Source organism: Electrophorus electricus, chromosome 23 (genome assembly GCF_041902795.1).
Source record: "Electrophorus electricus isolate QZ-2024a chromosome 23, ASM4190279v1, whole genome shotgun sequence".
In the NCBI taxonomy this organism is placed as follows: Eukaryota; Metazoa; Chordata; class Actinopteri; order Gymnotiformes; family Gymnotidae; genus Electrophorus; species Electrophorus electricus.
In genome coordinates this window covers 7,029,721-7,052,500 of record NC_137519.1, presented here as the reverse complement: position 1 = coordinate 7,052,500, position 22,780 = coordinate 7,029,721, and the positions used below count along the sequence as shown (strand labels likewise).

Below are 22,780 nucleotides of genomic sequence, written 5' to 3'. Positions count from 1 at the left end.
GACAAGCGAGTCCAGTGCGGGTAATGTTAAACACAGAGCGTGTGGATACGTGCTTTCGCAAGATGGTCCGGGTTTTGCTTACTGTTTACCTTCACACGCTTTGTTGTTATCAGTTGCTGCGCGGTCTGATAGGCTACCCAAATAGTCACGTGTTAACGGATACCTTAAAGGGGCAGAGTAAGCGTGACTCGTCAATATTTTGAGACCAAATCGTGGAAGTGCTGAAGGAATGACTGCACATGTAGCTGCAGTTTAAGTCAACAGATTCAGGAGTTTTATTCTTGTTTAATCACGGACAAGAGTTGCAATCACTTGCAGTCTTTTCATCCGGACGTGAAATGTCCTACTGCAAACACAGGTTTGGTGGGTATGTAAGCCTAGCTAGGCATCATAACCACATTAGGCCGTGCATGTGTGACAGGTACTGCTCAGTCCGTGTTCTCTGCGCTGTAACAGCCTCGGGGCAGCCCTCCTCGCCGCTGTGCCAGTCTAGGATGTCCCTGGCGATGCGGACAGAGGCGGCCTGACCCCCTGCCAGGTTTACAGCATGGGGCCCCACCTGCTGATGTGACAAATTAATATGTGATATTTAAAACGCACAGTTAAATACACATTTAGCCTATGGCTACCTGGAATATCAGGGAATAAGCCCCCCAAAAGGTTTAAATGTATACAATAAAATAAAAAAATGGATTTTTAAGGAGTTAAATATGCTCAAAAAAGATAATTTAAAAATATTACTGAAAGCCTTGAGTCTTTTGTTCAAGATTGTTTGAAATATTCTCTAAGGGAAACGGGTAAAGGCATGTGGTAGTTCCAAAATCCATCACCTGGAGTGCTGCGTACTGTCCCATCAGGTAGAGGGGGCACCCAGGGGCCCACCTCAGGGACTCGCCTATACACGGCCAGCCCTCCAGCACCTGGGACAACAGGGCAGTTGTCATTCCCTCAGTCACACACAGAGCACGCATGCTGTACAGGAGTTTGCGGCTCTGGAAGGCCAGAGACCAGCACAAGATTGCCTGCTTGATTTTCCTACATTAACACACCTGAAGCTAATAATTAACTGATGAGTTCAGTCAGGAGTACCAGAGAAGGGAAAACACCACACTGTGCTAGACTCTGGACCTCCAGGACCAGAACAGAACAACCCCCACACACCCACACCCCCCGGACCTCCACTGGCCGGACAATGAAATCAGTGAAACTTGGGAGTTATAAAAAAAAAAAAAGTCATACAGGGGGCTGTAAGCTGTAATACTGAGAGTTAGACAGGACTTCTCAGCTCCCACCCACCGAAACTGGGAAGTGTTTCATGACGTCAGACAGCAGGGGGTCTTGGTGAACATCCAGCTTGCAGCCTGTAGCAAGCCAGATCCGCTCGCCATTCCACTGTTCTCCGTCGCACAGAGACACTGTCCAGCGTTGTGTTCCGTAACACCACTTCACCTCAGTCACCTACAGAGCCAAAAGAACAACACAGAATAATGCTGTGGCATTTTTTATCACAGTGGAATATAAGAATAAATGATTACTGATAGAGATGTGTGTGAAAAAAATACATTAAATATCTGGTGATCTGAACTAACTGTCTAGTGCCCTGAACATAGATCACTTTAAAAAAAAAAAATTCGTATTATAAATGGAAAGTCTCTCATCTTTGAATGATGACATTTAAGTCTGTTCTTCTCATTTTTGCTGATCTACAGGTTTATATATACATCGTAGCTTCATTCTTCATACTGAATCACAGTTCTGTTCTTTCAAGTTAAGGGGCTGATGGGTATGGTTTAGTCTGAGTAAGAGGTAGAAGGCGATGTTACCTGGCAGTACGCCCTGATCTGCACCTGGCCAGCCTGAATGAATGGCTGCAGGTGAGCGTAGGCCTCTGGGGTGACAGCTCCTCCTTTGCGGGCCTGTTTGATCATGGCCAGACGTCTGTGCAGACTCCTCTCCCCATAGAACTGACGCAGGTAGGCCAGGCCATCCAGCCTGATGCCGTGCTCCACGTGGGAGTAGCGGCCAATCAGGCTCTCCACGTCTCCCACGTCAAACTGCTTCAGCTGCAGGAAGAGCCGCCATTGGCCTTAGTTGTTTTTGTGCGTACACAAAATGGGAAATGAATATAGTGGTTGTCTTTTATAAGATTTGACCTGCAGCCTATTTGGTTGGACTCTGAAGAAGAGAACATCAAATTCTAACCGCATTACTTTGAAAACGTTTAGCTCGATTGCTGTAAGGGTAGAACAAATAAACGAGGCCATCAAAGGAGTGAGCCAGGCTGTCTGATGTCAATGTTGTCCTACAGCGCAAACCTTGTTCGTCTGACTGCACAATTAATGGACGTTTACAGATTAACATATGCAAATAATGCAATTACCCTAATAAATAACTCTTTCTTTTAATTCTTAATAATGTCTTTGTTTTGGTTTCTTTTATCGTATTTTGACTTTTTATTTCCAATTAACGATACCTGGTAGTGTATGCTGTTGTAGACTACTCTTAAGAAGGCAATTATTAGTGTTGCTTAGTGACAAGTTATTTTTTGTGAACACAGACTGTCTCTAGTGGAATTATTTTTCAGCAGAAGGAAGTGCCAATATAAAAACATATTTAACACTACGTTTTGGGATTATTTTTATTTTGTAGAACTGCTGTGTAAAAGCAATAGAACACTGGAAGACATTTGCTAACACTCTGTAGTGTTCTGTTACTTAATTTACAGAATTGGAGGCTTGTCTGGTCCTGACTACTGCTACGAGTATGGGCCTGTGAACAACTGAGAAGGAGACCTAAATTTGGGGAGAAGACATGCACACACTGATTACCACCACATGGGGGCACCACCTGACAATATACAAGTTAGTGTCCCACTCATATAGTCCCGCAATACCACACTGTCGCGACTGTACCAACACACTGATAAAGTTGAAAAGTTTGAAAGTCAAAAAAGCCTGGGGAAGGGACTTGGTCCTAAGGGCATAACTATGGTAATGATCCCCACCGCTCTGCTCCAAATTCATAGTGTAATGATATGCAGTATAATGTTTGCATATTTGCGTACGTTAACATCCAGATGATATATATAACTAGGAGGAACTTGTATTAAACATGCAGATTCAGATGCTCTTTACATTGCTTCCCTGCTCCTGGCTCTTGTTTACGTGGTACTTGTTACTGTGTATCGTGTGCTGTTTGCACCAGTACAGACTTTATTCCTGACCCAGGATGTCACAGATCAGACAAAGATTCCACACACCTGTAAGTGTTTGCGCAGGACCCAGGTCACATGACTTGCACCTTGTTGTAGAGCCATGGAGATGATGTGGGCACTGGTCAGTCCTCCACCAATCACCATGAGTCTCTGGTTCGGGCAGCACACAGAGGGAGGACCTGGGGTAGTGCCACATTAACAGCCTGGTCAGGACCTGTGTCAAGCAACCTTTCAGTGAGCACATCACACTAAACATTCATTATGAAAATAATATTATAAAATAATTATGAACGTTGATGCTTTTTGTTCATGCTAAACTGCCCTAGGAGTTAAGGAGGATCATTGTTCCTTATAGAGTTTTTCTCATTGGTCAAAACACTGACCCTTTTTAAAAATGTTTTCAATCTTGTGTATATTTTTCACAACTTTAAAACCAAATAAATAAATAAATAGCCCCAAACAAACATAAACGCTTCCCTGCATATTTGGTCATGAGATTGGAAACAGTATGAGCTTGGTTTTATCCTTTTAATGCAGTGGTCCCCAGCCTCCTGCTCCAAGTCCCAGCCAGCCCTTCGTCTGGGTGTGTTCTTGCTCCCCTGCTCCATCATCACCCTGAAGACCTCCACAATGAGGCAGGACGTGGGCTGGCGGAAGGGGCGTGGCGACCGGGCCGGGGGTCTCTGCCTCAGGCTCAGACCCACCCGTTTGTTTTTGCTGAGCGAGGAGGTGCATGAGCTGGACTGTGTGACGCAGCCCCTCCTCCGGGTAGCTCTCCGCGATGGCCGACACCCATGGCGGGATGTTCGCCATCTGTGCCCTGGTGGGTCCCGTCGCCATGACTACCCTTTTGGCGTCAATGGTGTCGCCGTTGTCTAGAGTCACTCTGAAGAACTCCACTGTTTTGCTTTTCTTGGAGACAAATGGAAAGATTCGGTCCACGGTGCCTTTGATCAGGACGCTGTGCAGATCATACCTGTGCACCTGTTCGAGAGTAAGGTAGCCCACTGCTTACCACATGAGGTTTAGTGCTCAGTTTGGCATTCACTTCAGAAGAAAGAGGTAGCACTTACTACCATGCAAAGGCACTAGTGACAATGAAAGCCTTACAGGTGCAGCTGTGATCTACGTAAAAATATCATAGATGCCACGGGACCCTAGGTCAGTCCCAGATGTGATAGCTTTGTTCAGTAATGTGTTAGACTGAACCTGCGTTCCACCAGTTTCCGTGAGTCCATGCTTTACGTGCAGTAGACCTGTTAGTTAATCAGTGTCCACAAGTTCACACCCACGCAAAGACTACTTTCCAGACCTGTTCAGTAAGCTCATGGGTCTGCTTTATGCCCCACTGGTCCCAGACATGTTATTTGTTCAGTAAGGTCATGTCTCTGCATTATGGCTCACTGATCCCAGACCTGGTCTCTGAAGAAGTCCATGCTGAGCTGTGTTCCTGGCAGACTGAAACAGAGGCTTTTCTGTAGGCTTGCCACACTGCTCAGGCGTCTTCTGTCTCTCTTTCCCAGGCGCTTGTCATTAAAGAAGGCATCCTTATCCTGGATGTAGGTCCTCTCAGGCAGAGGGTGAAGCTCTGACACACGGCCCCTTTCCACCACAAACTCCTGCAAGGCTTTCTGGGATTGCACACAGACACAGGCACCAATGGGTCTTTGATCATGGTAGCCATTTACCAAGAGCATGGCATGGTACATGTGACTTGGTTCTGCAGCTATTGTGAATGGTCAGCTTGCCATTACCTTATTGAGAGGATCAGTGTGAACCAGCACGTGTGAGCGCAGATGGGGGATGTTGAGGCCCCTGAACTGACTCTCCCACAGCGAAGCCCATTCTCCATAAGGGTCCACCACTCTGAAGTGTACCGGGGGACAGGGTGGACATTCCTGTTCTTTGCATGTCTCTAACACTGTCCCTGTGGAAACACACCACTAAATCACCCAGGAAGGAGAAGAAGAGAACATAAGAGGGAAGGAACCCAAAATCCTGAAGTAAATTATTACTAGAATGTTCTGCTACAGTGCTTATAATGGCTTCTCTTTACTACTCATTATTCTTCTAGGGTTTTTTTTTTAATGTAAAGCATCCCTGTATATTATAATACACTATATAAATTAAAATTATTTATTTATTTTATTCTGTTGTTTTTGGTAATAGTAGTAGTATTGGTGGTAGTATTAGCATTACTGTCATGTAGGAGTCTATCTATCTAGTGGCATTCTAGTCTATCTAGTGGGTATGAATCTGTCTTATCTAGTGGCTAACACACCAGTGGGAGGGCTTGTCCTCTGGGGCTGCCTGGTCTTGGAGCGACGCTTGCTGAGCTGGACACCCTGGAGGATGTCGCTATAGGACAAGCTCATGTGCTTGTGCTGGTTTGAGAGCAGAGTAGCCAGAGTCAGGGCATGAGGGCCAGCTCCTATTATCAGCACATCCAACATCTGAGAGAGAGAGAGAGAGAGAGCGAGAGAGAGAGAGAGAGAGAGAGAGAGAGAGAGAGAGAGAGAGAGAGAGAGAGAGAGAGAGAGAGAGAGAGAGAGAGAGAGAGAGAGAGAGAGAGAGAGAGATCTGGTAATGGATCACAAATGCAGTAGGTCTGTGGCGTAAGACCTTTACAGAGTACATTTGAGTACAAGCCATCAAGAACAATCAAAATGTCTGTGCTTAAATGATAACATTTAATTTTTTGGCTTATTTAAAATTTTGATTGTTACAATACAATATTGACCTTTCTTACCACTCTATTTACATGTAGTGTATATATTTAGTCATGTCAAGGATAGCATGGCATGCTGGCTGATAAAAGCCACAAAAGTATATATCTAATATTATTATTATTATTTATTATTACTCTTTACTTTCCTGAAGATCAAAAGATTAGTCTCTACCTGCTCAAAGGTGCGGCTTGTGGAGTACAGAGAAATGTAGAAGAAGAAAAAGGAGACAGGGGAGAGAAAGAGACTGACAGATGGAGAGAGAGAGAGACCTGTTGCACAAAGTGAAGTTCGCAGATAGAGTGTATGAGGGTCCTGTAACTCTATCTCTTCTGTTTCTTAACATACACTGGACACTGATTGGCTCTAAGAGTCAAACGTCAATGTTAAAAATATCCATGACATACAGTGGAGAGTCAGAAATACACACACACACACACACACACACACACACACACACACACACACACACACACACACACTCACTCACACACTCACTCACACACAAACTGTTCCTAACACTTAGTAAGTTACCATGGGAACATATACAGCCCCACATTTTTTACCACAGTGTGTAATAGCTTGTGAATTGTCAATGGAATCAGGTGGTGTTGATGCATTTCAGGAGTATTTGAGAAGTTCTTATTTACAACATTCAGAGCTCAGAGACTTACTGTACATTTTCCTGGCTGTTGGTTACCATGAGTAAGATCAAAAGAATAACTTCAAAAATCATAGACTCATTGGCATGAAGGACTCTCCTGCTTATCCCGGAGCGAACCACATGTTTCCTGAAAGAAAGGAGAGCAGGTGTGTGGTTGCGTCTCAAAGCCTGGTCTGCCTTTCACTCTTGCTCCTGACAGGCCCTTCAGGGTGCTACCACCCTGAGAGGTTAACCTGCACAGTATTTGTTTTCACACAAATGAAGATTGTGTTTTTTTCCTGATCAGTGTCAGGGCCATGCAAATGCATTAAGCAAACACCACCCTCCTACAACACTGGGGCCTTTGTATTCCAGAAACTTCTTTTAACATTTATCAGAAACCTGAACAAGGCTGTTCTGTAGGTTCATTCAGTCTGTGAGAAGTCTGAGGATCGCTTTCTCTCTCTGCACAGGTATGGAACCCAATGAAAACCGTAACTATTGTATTGGTGTGACTGGTTCCCAAAACCTCTGTCTGACTGTGATGCTCTCAGCTATTATATAAAATGTCTATATGATGTATAACTATGTAACACTAATGGCTACGCTACAGTGCAGTGAAGAAACTGCAGTTGCTTTTGAGTGGTTTTTGCCTGGTCTATCCTTATGCATTTGGTTTAGGGTAAAGGGTAACTGATACTCTGTCAACACTGTTACATCATTAACACCCTCCAGGTAACAGCAGCTGCTCAGATGACTCAAGTTGCATTAGAAACGTCTTTAGAGATGCAAACTGGAAATTTGTTAATGAAATGCAGTTGTTTTTAAATGTTATGGTTGTCATTAAGTCATAATTCTCTGAACTGCCATCAAGACATACACCTTATACTCTATGTAAATCTGTGTGTGTGTGTGTGTGTGTGTGTGTGTGTGTGTGTGTGTGTGTGTGTGTGTGTGTGTGTGTGTGTGTTTATGAACAGGTGAAATCCAGCTGACCAGATGAGTACCAGCGAGATTGTTAAAGAAGGAATCCTGTTGAAGATGTCCCAGCAGAAGAAGAAAATCTCCCCCAAGAACTACAGAGAGCGCCTCTTCACCCTGACCAGCCACATGCTCACCTACTACGAGCAGGAGAAAGGGGTCAGGTTTTCACAGGTCACATTTTCACAGGCCACACTTTATGACTGTGCCCCTGCTCAGTCAAACAGGTCATGATGGTGGACACTGTTACTGAACACTTTTATGAACAAAAAGGACATGAAGTAAATCACAGATATACCATAAAACATTAACATATGAACTTTCCATAAAACCTTATGATGCGTATAGTTTTAGGATTTTATTGGGCTTTTTTGAATTTCAGTATAATTCTGTTTTGTTTTGTTTTTCTCTTTTGTTCTTGCAGAAGAAAAAGACAAAGAAAGGGACAATCCTATCAGAAAGGATCGCATTTGTGGAGAAGGTTGACCCAGAGGAGAACGCACCTGTTCACAGACAGTTTCCCTTTCAGGTTTCTTTATTAACAACCACCCACCCATACACCCGCACACATCTACACACACACACACACACCTACACACACACACACACACCTACACACACACACACACACATCTACACACACACACACACACATCTACACACACACACACACACATCTACACACACACACACACACCTACACACACACACACACACATCTACACACACACACACACACACACACATCTACACACACACAAACACACCTACACACACACACACACACACATCTACACACACACACACACACGCACACATCTACACACACACACACACACCTACACACACACACACCTACACACACACACACACACACCTACACACACACACACACACATCTACACACACACACACACACACACCTACACACACACACACACACATCTACACACACACACACACACCTACACACACACACACACACATCTACACACACACCCGCACACATCTACACACACACACACACACCTACACACACACAAACACAGTGTCCTAAAGTTCATATAGCAGTAGGGTACTATATGGGCAGTCTAGTCAGGTCTAGTCAACCCAGTCAAGTGCACCAGATACTCTGTCTGCACACCCTGAGTGCACTCCTAGTTAACTTCATTACACCATCACTGTTTTCATACAACAGAATCAAATACTTTTCATCGTTATGCTGTCGATTGTAAAAAAGATGGTTTTAAGATGAAAGGAAGTGTTTTCAGTCTATAATGCCAGTAGTTAAAGTCTGAACTAATTCACCTTTGCGCCTTTAGGTTGCATATGATGAAAACATCCTGTACCTTTTTGCTAAAAATGACGCAGACAGGATGGCTTGGCTGGAAGCCCTGATGCATGGTGTGGACACACATATCATTAATACACTTATACAATAAAAGGTCTTCACTAAATTAAGAGTTATTTGTGCCCAGTTGGACTCAAATGAATGCTTGTAATTCTGATATCACTCCTATGTTGTAGAAGATCTTTGCAGTGGTTAAAGAAAGGCTCAGAACAGTGTGTTTGTTTGGTTACAGTAATAAAAGGTAATCCTAAACTCTCTGCAAAGTACCACAAAGGATTCTGGGACGATGGAAAATTCTTGTGCTGCGGGCAGACGGTAAAGAATGCTCCAGGTTGCATTCAGTGGCACAAAGGTACGTTCAGCGTCTCTGGCTTTTTCACCACTAGAGGTCGCCAACGGTCCTTTTAAATTTAGTCAGTTCCTAAATTGGAATTACTTGAATCAAGTTCATTGCCTTCAAATCAGTTAACTCAGTTGCCAGAATTATTAAACAAAGTTGTAAAAAAAACAACATAAAAAATAGGTACACTTTTGTTGCTTTCATAAAAATTATAAAAATGAAGGCAACTAAGCTTTTTTTCCCGACTATGAAGATTTCAACTTGTTTGTAGATCCTAAGTGATTTTCCCGAGTAAACATATTTTGGAGGTGTTATTTTCTTCCTTCAGAGATGGTGTTTTTATATTTCAGAGGTGATATTTTCATAGTTTTGATGAACAGTCAGCTTTATATGCTTTGCATATAACTGGTTCATTTTAAATAGTGTTAGCTGATTTGCAAGCAATTGCCTTATCATAGCAATTTCAAAGTTCAAAGTTTATTTGTCACATACATAGTCATGCATTTTATAACTGGCAGTGAAATGCTTTTTGTAACTGCTCTGTCTGTGGCCGAGGAGTGATACAGGGCAATAGATGCGGATTAATGAATAAATAAATATGTTATGATGAATGAAGAAGTGATGTATAATATATACATATACAATGTACAATTTCCAGTTTTTACAATTTACAATTTACAGTTTTTACAGTTTTTTTATGGTGTTATTGTGGACATCATACACAGAGTAGTCCCATCAGTTCCATCAGTTGACAGATTCAGAGCCCGAATGGCCTGTGGGAAGACGCTCCTCTTCAGTCTCTCTGTGTTGGTCTCAACAGTGGTGTGTTTTTCAACAGTGGTGTGTTTTTTCAGATTTAACTGGTCTCAGACCTGCTTTGCGGAATTTTGGATTACCTCCTTTGCCGTCTGTAAAGGTGAGTAATGCACCCTGTGCACCTTAAAGCAACACGCTCACCACATCAGAATAAATAAAACCCCTACAATGAAGGCATTCTTATCACAGTCCCCCGGGACTGTGTCCAGTAAGGACAAGGAGTTACATGAACTGTTCAACTTCTAATGATTCCAAGATCAGGGACTGGAATCCAAAACAGGACTGGGGACAGTAATCCAGGTCCAGATTTGAGGACCACTATCCTAAGTGATAAAATGATACAATGATTAACTCTGTGTTTGTTTGATTGGCTTAGAGGTTGATGCTGTTGTTTTTTCTCCAGGGCAGGGAGGGTGTCCACCTACCCCCCATCCCAGAGACTGACCCCAGGTCAGCACTGGCTCTGTATGACTACACTGCTGAGAGACCTGAGGAGCTGAGTTTGCTGAAGGGACACAGATATGTGCCTCTGGAGAAGATTTCCCAAGACTGGTGGAGAGTCAGAGACATGGATGGGTACGGCTTTACCAAATATCACGCTTGAAGCAGAATGTCCATTTCCTGGGTGATAACAGGACAATAACTGAAGTATCACTTGAAGTCACTGTCTGCTGGCTCACCTACAGACAGTGCAGCTTTTAGCTTATAATGGAATTGCACCATGACTTTGCTCTAAGATCACAGAAATTAAAAATACTTATTGAACTTAGCCACTAGTGTTAAGTGCTGGTGTTGACTGCTAGTGTTAATTGCTAGTCTCAAGTGCTGGTGTTGACTGCCATTGTTAAGTGCTGGTGTTGACTGCTAGTCTCAAGTGCTGGTGTTGACTGCCATTGTTAAGTGCTGGTGTTGACTGCTAGTGTTAAGTGCTGGTGTTGACTGCTAGTGTTAATTGCTAGTCTCAAGTGCTGGTGTTGACTGCCATTGTTAAGTGCTGGTGTTGACTGCCATTGTTAAGTGCTGGTGTTGACTGCTAGTGTTAAGTGCGGGTGTTAACTGCTAGTGTTAAGTGATGGTGTTAAATGCTAGTGTTAACCACTGGTGTTAACTGATAGTGTTCGCTCCTCCTGTTATGTGCTGATGTTGTGTTTAATAACTAAAATGTAAAATGCTTAAGTCTACAGCAGTGTTGTTGGTTAAGCTAATTCATCACCTTATCTCATTTTCTACCTAGTTCTGAAGGACTTGTGCCTTCTTATTTCCTAGAGGAAGAGGAACCCCCAAGGTGATGGCTCCTCTCTTCTTCATCTTATTTAACTTACATACTGTGTACATCTTACATATGTCTTACATACCTTATACGTCTGGAGTTCAACAGCTTAGCACCTGCTAGAAGAACAACCTTCCCCATGCCACAATTATGATACATTTACGTGTTAGTTTACAGTTAGTGCTTTTGTTAAGCAAAAACACTAACTCTATATGCTGTATATGCTGTATATGAGAGTTTTCACCTACAAGTTGTTGTTGTCATGAGCACCAGAGGGAGACATTTATTATCACACTTAAACAAACACACACACACACACACACACACACACACACACACACACACACACACACACGTAAAGCATTGTGTGCTCAAGTAAAGTCCATATGTTTTCTGGATCCAGTGTAAGGACAGGATGTGATGTCTCTCCACAGGAAGACATAAAGGACTACCTGTGAGTTTCACTCCCTGTCCTATTTCCACTGCTTTGGTGGGATTTCTTACTTAAACACAGCTATGTCAATATCCTACAGTTTTAGAATGAACATAAATAAATGTTATTGTTTTTATTTTTGACTAAATGTTTCATATGTTATTTTTATTTTTATTGTGTGTAATTTTTACTTTTCTAACTCCTCAAAAGGAGATAATTATAAGTCTATGTGGATATTATATGTATGTATAAATATGCAAAAAGAAATTTAACATTACAGTGTCTGAGTGCGAGCACAGTGGTTAAATGTGTGAAGTGTGTGTCCTCCTTCTGTGTGCTGCTTGTTTGGTCCTGTCCCAGCTGGTATGTGGGAAGCTTGTCCCGGGGCAAGACTGAGCAGCTACTACGAGAAAAGGTGAAAGATGTGTCTTACTTCTATGCATGTCCTCTACCCAACTGTCTCTCAGTCTCACCTCTACCCCTCGTTGTGTCTGTCTCACCTCAAACCCTTAAGGCCATGTTTATGAACCATGTCTTCCATCATAACTTCAGTCAGAGGTTTTTCAGTTGTGATTTCTTTCAGTGAGTGTCTTGTCTCTACAGGGTAAAGAGGGCTCTTTTGTGGTTAGAGACTCCAGTCAGAAAGGAATGTATACTGTGTCCCTGTTCAGTCGAGCACTAGAGTGAGTATAGACAAGAGATATCAAATACAGACACACACACAGACCCACACACACACAGACCCACACACACGTGCGCACACACATGCATGCACACACATACACATAGGTACACACACACACACACACACACGCACAAATACATAATCATATACACGCACCCCTCACACACATACATACACATGCACACACATGTGTGCACACACAAACGTGTGTAAAGAAAGGCCAGTAGGTTTTCCATGATATGGGGTTTTTGGAGGAAAGCTTCTATTAGGTTGAGGAAACGGAAGTATGGTGGAAGGCCAACATTTATTAATGGCTAGTTGATATTGAACCACTCACATATCAAGACACTGCGGTGAGATCTGACGTTGCCGATGGGATTCTCTGCATGCTCATGACCCTGCTGACATCCTGAAGACCGCCCAGATATTTGAGGTGATGTTGGGTGTTATTTGACCCCAAGGTGGCATGATGGTGGAGAACCCCACGATTGCTTATGGCTGCAAACTGACATTGCCACTTTGCTGGCCAAGTACTTCCACAATGGCCTGTTGGCCAGTCATGTTCCAGGTGTCTCTTCTTCCTTTTCTCCTGACTACACCCAGCTCCATTCACAAAAATGTACTTACTTGCAGATATGGAAATCGTTGTTCTTTGACCCTTTCTAAGTTGTGCTCAAAGGGACCCTGTACCTTGTTGTGTTGAGGACCCAGTCAATAGTGGAAAGACTGACACTTTTGATTCCCTCAAACTTTACATTGCTTTCATCAACTCAGTGCGGTAACTAATGCAGTCTAATGGCATTTGTTTGAAGGACCAGCTATGACAGCCTCTTGCTGTTTGGAGACCAGAGGAGTCCTTCATCCTAACATGGCAGCCCTGCAAGTCTACAAACATGGAACATGAAGTTACTACTGGGAAAGTGATGTGCTGAAACATCTGTGTACATTCAATGAGCCCAAAACACCAGTTACCAGTTCTCTTCTCTCCGGATTATCTCTGCTGAGATTGAGTTGTACACTTTGTTTTGCTTTCCTTATTGTCATTCCAAGAATAAGCACATGGCCTATCACAGTTGGTAGAATTTCATCAGAACTGACTTTTCTTGGGGTATGGTCTTTGCCCTTCCTCATCCTCATCCTTGTCCGTCTCTTACATACATGCTCCTGTACCTCTGCAACTGCAACGTTCTGTCCTTAGTATCAACCTTCAACTCACCTGTTACCACATATCCACTCTGACTGACCTGGTTATTACATTGTTGACAACAAGTGAGGGCAAGTAGTAAGAAGTGTGGGCAATTCTGAGTCATGGTGTGTAAGCTATGGTATCTGTGCTTTGTGTTTAACTACTGCTGCTTGCGGTTAGCGTTTAGCATTACAAGTACATCATAGTGGAAAATGTGGATCAGTGAGTGAGAGTTCTGCAAAACCAGATCTGATTTAGCTAGATTGATTTTTTTTTTAAAGGTTTTTGTGAAAAGAGTGATCCATTTGATAAACACCTGAGATCACACCTAAGGTGCAGAGGATGTGCTTTGTGTCTGGCTTCATGAGGTTTGCTGCAACTCACATCCCTTTGAATAAATGGGGGCATTCACCCACCCCACCATAAACCAACAGCAGCCTCATAAAAATTATTTTGTGTGATATTATTATTACGTTTATTATTATTATTATTATTATTATTAAGAGCATGTGTGCCTTTGTGCATACGGGTGTGTGTGTGTGTGTGTGTGTGTGTGTGTGTGTGTGTGTGTGTGTGTCTTTGTGCATACGTGTGTGTGTGTGTCTGTGTGTGTGTGTCTATGTGTTCTCAGTGAGGTGAATGGGACCGTCCAACACTACCTCATAAACAGGGATGCAGAAGGCAAATACTTCCTGGCAGAGAAGCACCTGTTCAGCTCTATCCCCAGCATGATAGACTACCATCAGCACAATGGAGCAGGTGAGGCTCCTGTTCTGTATACAAACACACACACACACACACACACACACACACACACAAACACACACACACACACACACACACACACACACACACACACACACAGATGCATGCATTATCAGCTCTAAGTTTCCTTTTTTAATGACTCATCATTACATCACACCCTTCCACTGCATAAGAGCCTGTATTGTGATTAATGATCCACACACAAAAGTTACATCATCCTAGAAAGTCTGGTTCTGTCACATTTTGTTTTGAAAGTAAAAACATGAATTATTTAGTTATTGGTCATTTACAAATCATACAATGACCTAACAGTGACCTCATTTGAACACTTGTGGTATGTCAAATATGTTATGTTAGTGCAGGTGTGTATAGTTATGTGTGTGTGGGTTGGTACAGGTGTGTATAGTTGTATGTGGGCATGTGAGGGAAGAGACTGTAAACGTGTCACTGTGCTCACACATTACTGGGTCATGCTAATATACATGTCACTGTAGTCACTGGTCACAGATGCATGCTAATAACATGTCACTGTGGTCACCGGTCACTGATGCATGCTAATATACATGTCACTGTAGTCACTGGTCACAGATGCATGCTAATATACATGTCACTGTAGTCACTGGTCACAGATGCATGCTAATATACATGTCACTGTAGTCACTGGTCACAGATGCATGCTAATAATATGTCACTGTGGTCACCGGTCACTGATGCATGCTAATATACATGTCACTGTGATCACTGGTCACTGCTGCATGCTAATATAAATGTTACTGTGGTCACGGGTCACTGCTGCATGGTAATATAACATGTCACTGTGGTCACCGGTCACTGATGCATGCTAATATAACATGTCACTGTGGTCACCGGTCACTGATGCATGCTAATATACATGTCACTGTGATCACTGGTCACTGCTGCATGCTAATATAAATGTTACTGTGGTCACGGGTCACTGCTGCATGGTAATATATATGTCATTGTGGTCGTTGGTCATGGATGCATGCTAATATACGTGTCACTGTGGTCTCAGGTTACTGATGCATGCTAATATACGTGTCACTGTGGTCACGGGTCACTGCTGCATGGTAATATAGATGTCCTTGTGGTCACTGGTCACGGATGCATGCTAATATACATGTCACTGTGATCACTGGTCATGGATGCATGCTAATATACATGTCACTGTGTTCACGGGTCACTGCTGCATCCTAATATAAATGTTACTGTGGTCACGGGTCACAGCTGCATGGTAATATACATGTTACTGTGGTCACGGGTCACAGTTGCATGGTAATATACATGTCACTGTGGTCACTGGTCATGGAAGCATGCTAATATACATTTCACTGTTGTCACTGGTCACTGATGCATGCTAATAAACATGTCACTTTGGTCACTGGTGCAAGCTAATATACATGTTACTGTGGTCACTGGTCATGGATGCATGCTAATATACATGTCACTGTGGTCACTGGTCATGGATGCATGCTAATAAACATGTCGCTGTGGTCACTGGTCAAGAATGCATGTTATTATACATGTCACTGTGGTCACTGGTTATGGATGCATGCTAATATACATGTCACTGTGGTCACTGGTCACAGATGCATGCTAATATACATGTCACTGTGGTCACTGGTCACAGATGCATGCTAATATACATGTCACTGTGATCAATGATGACTGGTGCATCCTAGTTTTGCTTTTGCTGTTCAGGCCTGTTGACTAGACTGCGGCACCCCGCAAATGAATCTGCTATGTCTCCTCCAGCAGCACAAGGTGAGTCAGACTCACTGACAAACACAACAAGCCTTCCACACGCCTGCACTGTCGAAAATACCTGCTTATGTGTTCCCCTGAAGCCAATGACCTCTGGAGCTGACCGCAAAATGGCTTCAACAGGGCTGCAGTACATTAGAAGCTTTCTGTACTTTCTGGGACACATGACAGGATTTACGTGTTTAGAAATGCGATGTGAAATGCGTGTTGAAGTGGAAAATCCTGTGAAGCACATTACAGTTTCAGCAGGGGAAGCCCCTATCAGTGTCCCTCTGTTGCATCATAGTTCAGTATTTTCCATCTAAACCTGTGTGATGAAGATGAAATTAAACTAAAAGACAAGAGCCCAAACAGGCCACAAAAAAGCCCTGCTCGCCCACTGAAAAATCTCCAGACCCACCAGGAATAAAACAAAAATATTAGACATACTGGACCCTACATATATGGGCCATACTTATACTAGACCCTACATATATAGGACCCTACATATAGGGGACCCTACATATAGTGGAAGCTACATATATTAGACCCTACATATACAGGGCCCTACTTATACTGCACTCTACATATACTGCACCATAGATATACTAGACCCTAGATATACAGGGCCCTACATATACTGGACCCTACATATACAGGAACCTACATATGCAGGACCCTACCTATACAGGTCCCTACATTTACTGGACCCTAGATATACTAGTCCCTATATATACAGGACCTTACATATACAGGCCTCTACATATACTGGACCCTACATATACAGGACCCTACATATACTGGACCCTAGATATAATAGAGCTTACATATACAGGGCCCTACATATACCGGACCCTACATATACTGGACCAAATATAATGGACCCTATATATAAAAGAACCTACATATATAGGAACCTAGATATACAGGACCCTACATATACTGGAGCCTACATATACTAGACCCTACATATACTGGACCATATATAATGTACCCTACATATACAGCAACCTACATATACAGGAACCTACATATACAGCACCCTACATATACTGGACCCTACATACAGTTGACCCTACATATATTAGACCATACATTCTGGACAGCAAATATACTGGATTTACTGGATTTAAATATACCCTTAAAAATAGCCAAAATCTCTCCTTGTTGCAAAATCTTATTAAACGTCATCATAGCAAGACAGGTGATAGTGTTTGTGTCTGTTTGAGTATGAACTGTCTACTTGTGCATGTGTGTGTGTGTGTGTGTGTGTGCGTGTGTGTGCAGGTGAGTGGGAGCTCAGGCGTGATGATGTGCGTCTGGGCAAAGAGCTGGGTAGTGGCCAGTTCGGGGTGGTCCAGCTGGGTGTGTGGAAGGAACAGCAGCAGGTTGCCATTAAAATGATGAAAGAAGGCTGCATGTCATCGGAGGACTTCAAAGAGGAAGCCCAGGTCATGATGTAAGAACACAGAATTCTTGCCAGCTTCCTGATCTCTTTCTTCTTTTAATTCTGTGTGTGTGTGTGTGTGTGTGTGTGTGTGTGTGTATGTGTATGTGTGTGTGTGTGTATGTTGTGTGTTTTGTGGACTTGGGTTACCTGCGTTTCCACTTTCAACATCCAAAATTCAGTCAAAAGCTTGTTATTACATTCTACAAAAGATGAAAGTAAGTGTGTGATACAGGGAAGCGCGCGTGTGTGTGTGTGTGTGTGTGTGTGTGTGGGTGGGTTGGTGTGTGTCATGTGCTGACAGGAAACTACAACACCCTAAGCTAGTGAAGTTGTACGGTGTGTGCACTGACTGCTTTCCCATCTACATCGTGACGGAGTTTATGAGTAACGGCTGCCTGCTGGACTACCTGCGGAGGCGGGGCAAAGAGGCAAGGGCCTCCACACTACTGCACATGTGTGTGGACGTGTGTGAGGCCATGGCCTACTTAGAAGATCAGCAGTTCATTCATAGAGACCTAGTAAGGACACACACACAAACACATGCGCCCCTTAAAGTGTACATATGTATTCACACGTATACATCAGAAACACACACACCCACACCCACTTGTGTATGTGTATGTGTGTTGGCTTTCAGACAGACTATAGATTTTTGGAATGTTCATTCTTTCATCATGTAGGCTGCACGAAATTGTCTGGTGGATACAGATCTCACTGTCAAAGTCTCAGACTTTGGAATGGCAAGGTAACACACACACACACACACTCATGAGTTTTAAAGTGTAAAGCTACACATGGAGCATGGTTTGAATTGAAACAGACATGGAAGAGGTTCATAACAGTTGAGGAAGAGTTTATTCCAAGTGCTCAGTAAACACACTAATACGCAACACACATCATAACCACAGATATGACAGCTCTACAGCACGAGAGACTCTCATGGAAATAGCGGGCCAACTTGGGGGCTTCTAGCACTGCTCCTCACATGAGATTTGCTGGGGAGATGCACCCACGATAAATCCCCTTCCCTCTCTCAAATCATGCTGAAATTAACTTATATTGCAGTGACATGCTCTCTGGATCCAGTAAGATTTAGAACATTTAAAATCTGAAATCACAATATTCTGTCAGATATACTGTTTCTTTCTCTTTCTCACTCTCTCTCTCTCTCTCTCTCTCTCTCTCTCTCTCTCTCCCCCCCCCCCTCTATGTGAGCAGATGTGTGAAGTCTACACCCAGGTTTGTGTTGATGTTCATTCTCTCTCTGCAGGTACGTTTTGGACGATCAGTACACCAGTTCTGCTGGTACGAAGTTTCCTGTGAAGTGGTCAGCTCCTGAGGTTTTGTACTACACCAGATTTAGCACAAAGTCTGATGTGTGGGCTTTTGGTTAGTTCCATTTTATGTTGCTTCAACTTCTAAAGAACAATCTGGTTTGCACTGTCATAATCCGGTTTGCACTGAACACATTTAAGCACACATTTGCCAACAATTTGTACGCTGAGTAAAAAGCCAGCCACATCCACCTCTCTTGCTAAACTTACTTAACTTTATTTCTGTAGCACTTTCTTAAACACAGTTTAAGTGCTTTACAGAAAATTCTCTTCAGTGCATTTGCTGTGAAACCCATCCGTGCCTAAGACCACTCTTGAGATCCAAATGGCTATTTTTACAGTTTTCCTGAATCAATAGACTACTTCTCCAGAAATTTTCACTTCTCTTCTCAAAACAGTAAATACTCACATATGGGCAGTGGTAGTTCAGTTGTTATGGTACTTGACTTGTAATTGGAAGGTTGCTGGTTCAAGCCCCACCACTGGCAAATTACCACTGTTGGGCCCTTGAGCAAGGCTCTTAACCCTCAATTTCTCAAGTTGTACTCAGTCATAGTTGTAAGTTGCTTTGGATAAAAGTGTCAGCCAAATGGCATAAATGTGAACATCTTGCAAAAATAAAGCAATCAGCTCTTTGCTCAAAACCAAACATGGCTGTCAGCGGACACACAAAAGCATAAACATGACTAGGATGTCAGTTATTCCTTCTGCCTCAGCCTCAAGTCTTTGGGTCAGACCGCAGGACTGTAGTTCTATCGCAGGTTATCTTTTCCCTCGCTAGCCAAAGGAGAAGAATCCTTTGGTGTGCCATATTCCTGCCTAGAAAAGAATCCACTCTTATGTTATCACATAGAGTCTAGGGGTTGCACTCATAAACCTTCCACTGCCATGTTGATAAACAAATCTTCAGTGACCTTTAGGAAGGGAGAGTATGGTGGAAGTGAAACATTTATGAAATGGTGGTTATTTGCAAACCACTCACGTACTCTTGGACCGCACACACTGTCCCAAATGACAACATAGACAGGATGCTCCTCCCACCCAAGATCCCCCTGCCTAAGTCCACATGAAACATTCCAGAGAGCATCCAGAAATGTTAGCAGACGCTCCGTGTGGGCTGGCTCTAATATAACATGGCGACAGAGAACCTTGGCCAATTATGTTGCAACTTCGCCTTATCTTTGTAAGATTAAACCCAACTTCATCCAAATAGATACATTCATGGAGCCTGTCTATGGATTACATTTCAAACATCATCTGTACATGCATGTCTCGTCTGTATGCATGGACTGCTTTACATACCATAGAGTATATATGCTAGCATGTAGTGTACCTGTACTGTAAGTCTACACGTAATTGACACATGGTTTGTTTAATCCACATCTGCTTGCTTTGCAGGATGCGGTCAGTTGCGCTCTAAGACTCTAAGACACCATTGATCACATTACTGAAGAAATGTATGTCTCCGGTAATCCGCTGTTGTATTTAATACAGCTGAACTGCATCATATAAACAATGAGAGTCTCCCACTGTTGTGAAAAGTGTCCATCCACTTCCACCTGGCCATATTTCAATTCTACAAATAGAAACCATATTACAGTGTTAGTGGTATACATACTGTAATACTGTTTTGGCACGCTTCCTTGGGATTCTTGTCCCTGTCTAGAATACTGGTACTGAGCAATCTTACTCTATACTTTTACTGTACTGTGCTGTACCTTTCAGGTACCAAACACATAGTACTGTACCTGTGTTCTGTTCTGAACGTCCTGACTATAGAGGCACACATGGTCCTTCTTTCTTCATATTTATGCCACGCCTTCTCTTGTTCTCGGTCTTCCTCATCTTCCTCCTTGTTCACCACCTCTGACACGCAATTCTGTGAATGTTATGTTTATCCTTTTTGGTGGGTGTGTCATCAAAGTGCACCACTGTAAAGACTGTGTTTTTGAAAGTGACATTGTGTTCAGTTTCACATAAAGGATTAATCTGATCTGATAACTGTCTAAATAGGTGAATATTATTTGAGGTTTTGAAAAAAAAAGTGATTAATTTGATGAATGAGTTTTGGCAGTTGACACTTTTGTTCTCGGAATGTAGTTTAGTGTTTTAGCAATTCAGAAAAACTGTTTTAAAAAAAAGACATTATTTCAAGAAAGGATTAATATTTCCCTTTCACTGAGGTGTCAAAACGCCGGCTCAAAGTACTGGCACAATCTGGTTGACACAATGTTACACCATGTGACACATAACTAAACTAGTAACCATCACAGTTATTCTAAGGACTGCTACGCATGCTGTGGCTAGAATGACATCACTTCCAGTGCTGATGATCACACTGATGGAGGTGCTGTTGATGCTGATGAGTAGCTACCTAATTTCTTGTACTCTTCCTAATGATTAATACACCACCTACAACAACAAAAGAAGCACCCAATGAGAGTCTGTGACAGAAAGGCCCCTGTCCTAAGGGCTGGGGTCTTGCTGACGTTGATGGCAGTGATGGTGAAAGGGATGTTTGTGTTGTGTAGGCGTGCTGATGTGGGAGGTGTACAGCTTGGGAAAGCAGCCCTATGAGCAGTACGATAACATCCACATTGCGGAGAAGTTGATGCAGGGACATCGGCTCTACAGACCACAGCAGGCCACCGAGTCCATCTACCGAGTGATGAAAGCCTGCTGGCACGAGGTAGCAGTGCTCCACCCGGCCCCCAACCCCGATCTCTGTCTGTCTGTGTATGTTTCTGTCTGTCTCTCCCTTTCTCTCACTACGTTTTCCTTTCTCTTTCTGAATTATAAACACTTTGAAATAGCAATTATGCAGGGCATTGTTAAAACGCCTGCACCGAATGTGCATGTGTAACGGCCCGAGTGCTGCAGAGCAAGGAGCAGGACGTACAGACTCCAGGACGAACATTTATTAACACAACGCTAATGGTAAACATAACGGCAGTTGCATATAACATGCAGGGTGAAACCAACAGCAACAATGTGCAGCACAAAACAGGAAAGGTGTTATGTTATGTGTCTGGACCGACAAAGAGGTACAGTCCTACACAGACATTACAACAATAACCCGCTGTAGGTGTATGCTAACTACATAGGCATGGTTACAATCAAGTCTGTGACCTCACACTGCACATGGCGGGCCGTACCACGTGAACAATGGGAAGGAGAGCATTCCATGACAGCATGTGACTCCCTATTTCCTATTTTTGCCTCTAATTGTATCTTTCATTTTACTATTGCCATTCATTCTCATCTTCTTCTTTAATTTCTTGTAATTTCTCTCTCTCTCTCTCTCTCTCTCTCTCTCTCTCTCTCTCTCTCTCTCTCTCTCTCTCTCTCTCTGTATTACAAACTCACCGAATGTGAGAAATTATGTATGCCATTTCTTGAATACATGCCCAGTATGTGTATGTGTGTGTATGTGTGTGTGTGCGTGTGTGTGTGCGCGCGCGCGTGTGTGTGCTTATGTGTGTGTGCTTGTGTGTGCCATGTGTGTTTGAAGCACATATCTAGTAGGTGTGTGTGTGTGTTTCAAGCAAATTGCCTAGTGTGTGTGTGCATGTTTGCTTTGTTTCAAACATATTTTCCAAATATGTGTTTTCTCTGTTTCCAGCTTCCAGAAGAGAGGCCCAATTTTCACCAGCTCCTTAGTGACCTTAATGCATTTGAAGTGGACATCTGACATCTGACCTACACTCATCACATCATGTTTATGTATTTATCAAATTACTAAAAAATACATAATTAAGTACAATAATCAAGAGCTTGAGTGATACTTCTGTGCCATTGCTATAATACAATAAACATGGTGCATGC

At 42.9% G+C, this 22,780-nt stretch overlaps 3 protein-coding genes across 11 annotated transcripts in view; 1 reads left to right on the top strand and 2 right to left on the bottom strand.

Annotated features, from left to right (window-relative positions):
* pir (pirin) overlaps positions 1-99 on the bottom strand; it is a 12,064-nt gene extending 11,965 nt beyond the window's left edge. For both annotated transcript variants that reach the window (XM_081705966.1, XM_027011394.3), the window contains exon 1: positions 1-99. This exon is cut by the window's left edge. The gene's annotated coding sequence lies outside the window, so the exon portion shown is untranslated.
* The window catches only part of LOC113578246 (cytoplasmic tyrosine-protein kinase BMX), a 22,900-nt gene extending 120 nt beyond the window's left edge, over positions 1-22,780 (top strand). Inside the window, exons 1-20 of one of the 6 annotated variants that reach the window (XM_027011388.3) lie at positions 1-20; positions 2,726-2,861; positions 7,564-7,723; positions 7,989-8,093; positions 8,887-8,968; positions 9,148-9,267; positions 10,110-10,171; positions 10,475-10,647; positions 11,306-11,356; positions 11,745-11,795; positions 12,135-12,189; positions 12,378-12,457; positions 14,277-14,404; positions 16,130-16,192; positions 17,459-17,630; positions 17,923-18,139; positions 18,302-18,366; positions 18,892-19,010; positions 21,487-21,644; positions 22,578-22,780. The exon at positions 1-20 is cut by the window's left edge and continues 120 nt beyond it. In XM_027011388.3, the coding sequence (XP_026867189.1) occupies positions 7,583-7,723; positions 7,989-8,093; positions 8,887-8,968; positions 9,148-9,267; positions 10,110-10,171; positions 10,475-10,647; positions 11,306-11,356; positions 11,745-11,795; positions 12,135-12,189; positions 12,378-12,457; positions 14,277-14,404; positions 16,130-16,192; positions 17,459-17,630; positions 17,923-18,139; positions 18,302-18,366; positions 18,892-19,010; positions 21,487-21,644; positions 22,578-22,646 (1,911 nt within the window). In that variant the 5' untranslated portion in view covers positions 1-20; positions 2,726-2,861; positions 7,564-7,582 and the 3' untranslated portion in view covers positions 22,647-22,780. Of the gene's footprint in view, positions 21-2,725; positions 2,862-3,323; positions 3,449-6,983; positions 7,057-7,563; positions 7,739-7,988; positions 8,094-8,886; positions 8,969-9,147; positions 9,268-10,109; positions 10,172-10,474; positions 10,648-11,305; positions 11,357-11,744; positions 11,796-12,134; positions 12,190-12,377; positions 12,458-14,276; positions 14,405-16,129; positions 16,193-17,458; positions 17,631-17,922; positions 18,140-18,301; positions 18,367-18,891; positions 19,011-20,353; positions 20,424-21,486; positions 21,645-22,577 lie in introns of those variants that run through there. The other 5 variants (XM_081705959.1, XM_081705962.1, XM_081705963.1 and 2 more) reach the window with 5 other exon arrangements.
* zgc:113276 (uncharacterized) lies at positions 252-6,254 on the bottom strand. 3 transcript variants are annotated; one of them, XM_081705964.1, is made up of 10 exons: positions 6,115-6,254; positions 5,496-5,667; positions 4,969-5,141; positions 4,630-4,845; positions 3,919-4,198; positions 3,260-3,393; positions 1,824-2,063; positions 1,297-1,458; positions 831-920; positions 252-562 (listed from the first exon to the last, which is right to left on the bottom strand). In XM_081705964.1, exons 2-10 carry the CDS (start codon positions 5,665-5,667, stop codon positions 389-391), a joined length of 1,641 nt encoding a protein of 546 aa, XP_081562090.1. In that variant the 5' UTR covers positions 6,115-6,254; the 3' UTR covers positions 252-388. The 3 variants fall into 3 exon arrangements, with proteins under 3 accessions (XP_081562090.1, XP_026867193.3, XP_081562091.1); XM_027011392.3 differs by having other exon boundaries at positions 252-559; XM_081705965.1 differs by having other exon boundaries at positions 3,919-4,126.

Bases quoted from the DNA above. Each gene is read 5' to 3' on its own strand.
- zgc:113276 (XM_081705964.1), bottom strand. From the start codon at position 5,667: ATGTTGGATGTGCTGATAATAGGAGCTGGCCCTCATGCCCTGACTCTG. The intron at 3,394-3,918 runs GTGGGTCTGAGC...GCACTACCCCAG, and splicing joins CGCTCAGCAAAAACAAACGG to GTCCTCCCTCTGTGTGCTGC. The intron at 921-1,296 runs GTGGGTGGGAGC...CTGTTGTCCCAG, and splicing joins TGAAACACTTCCCAGTTTCG to GTGCTGGAGGGCTGGCCGTG.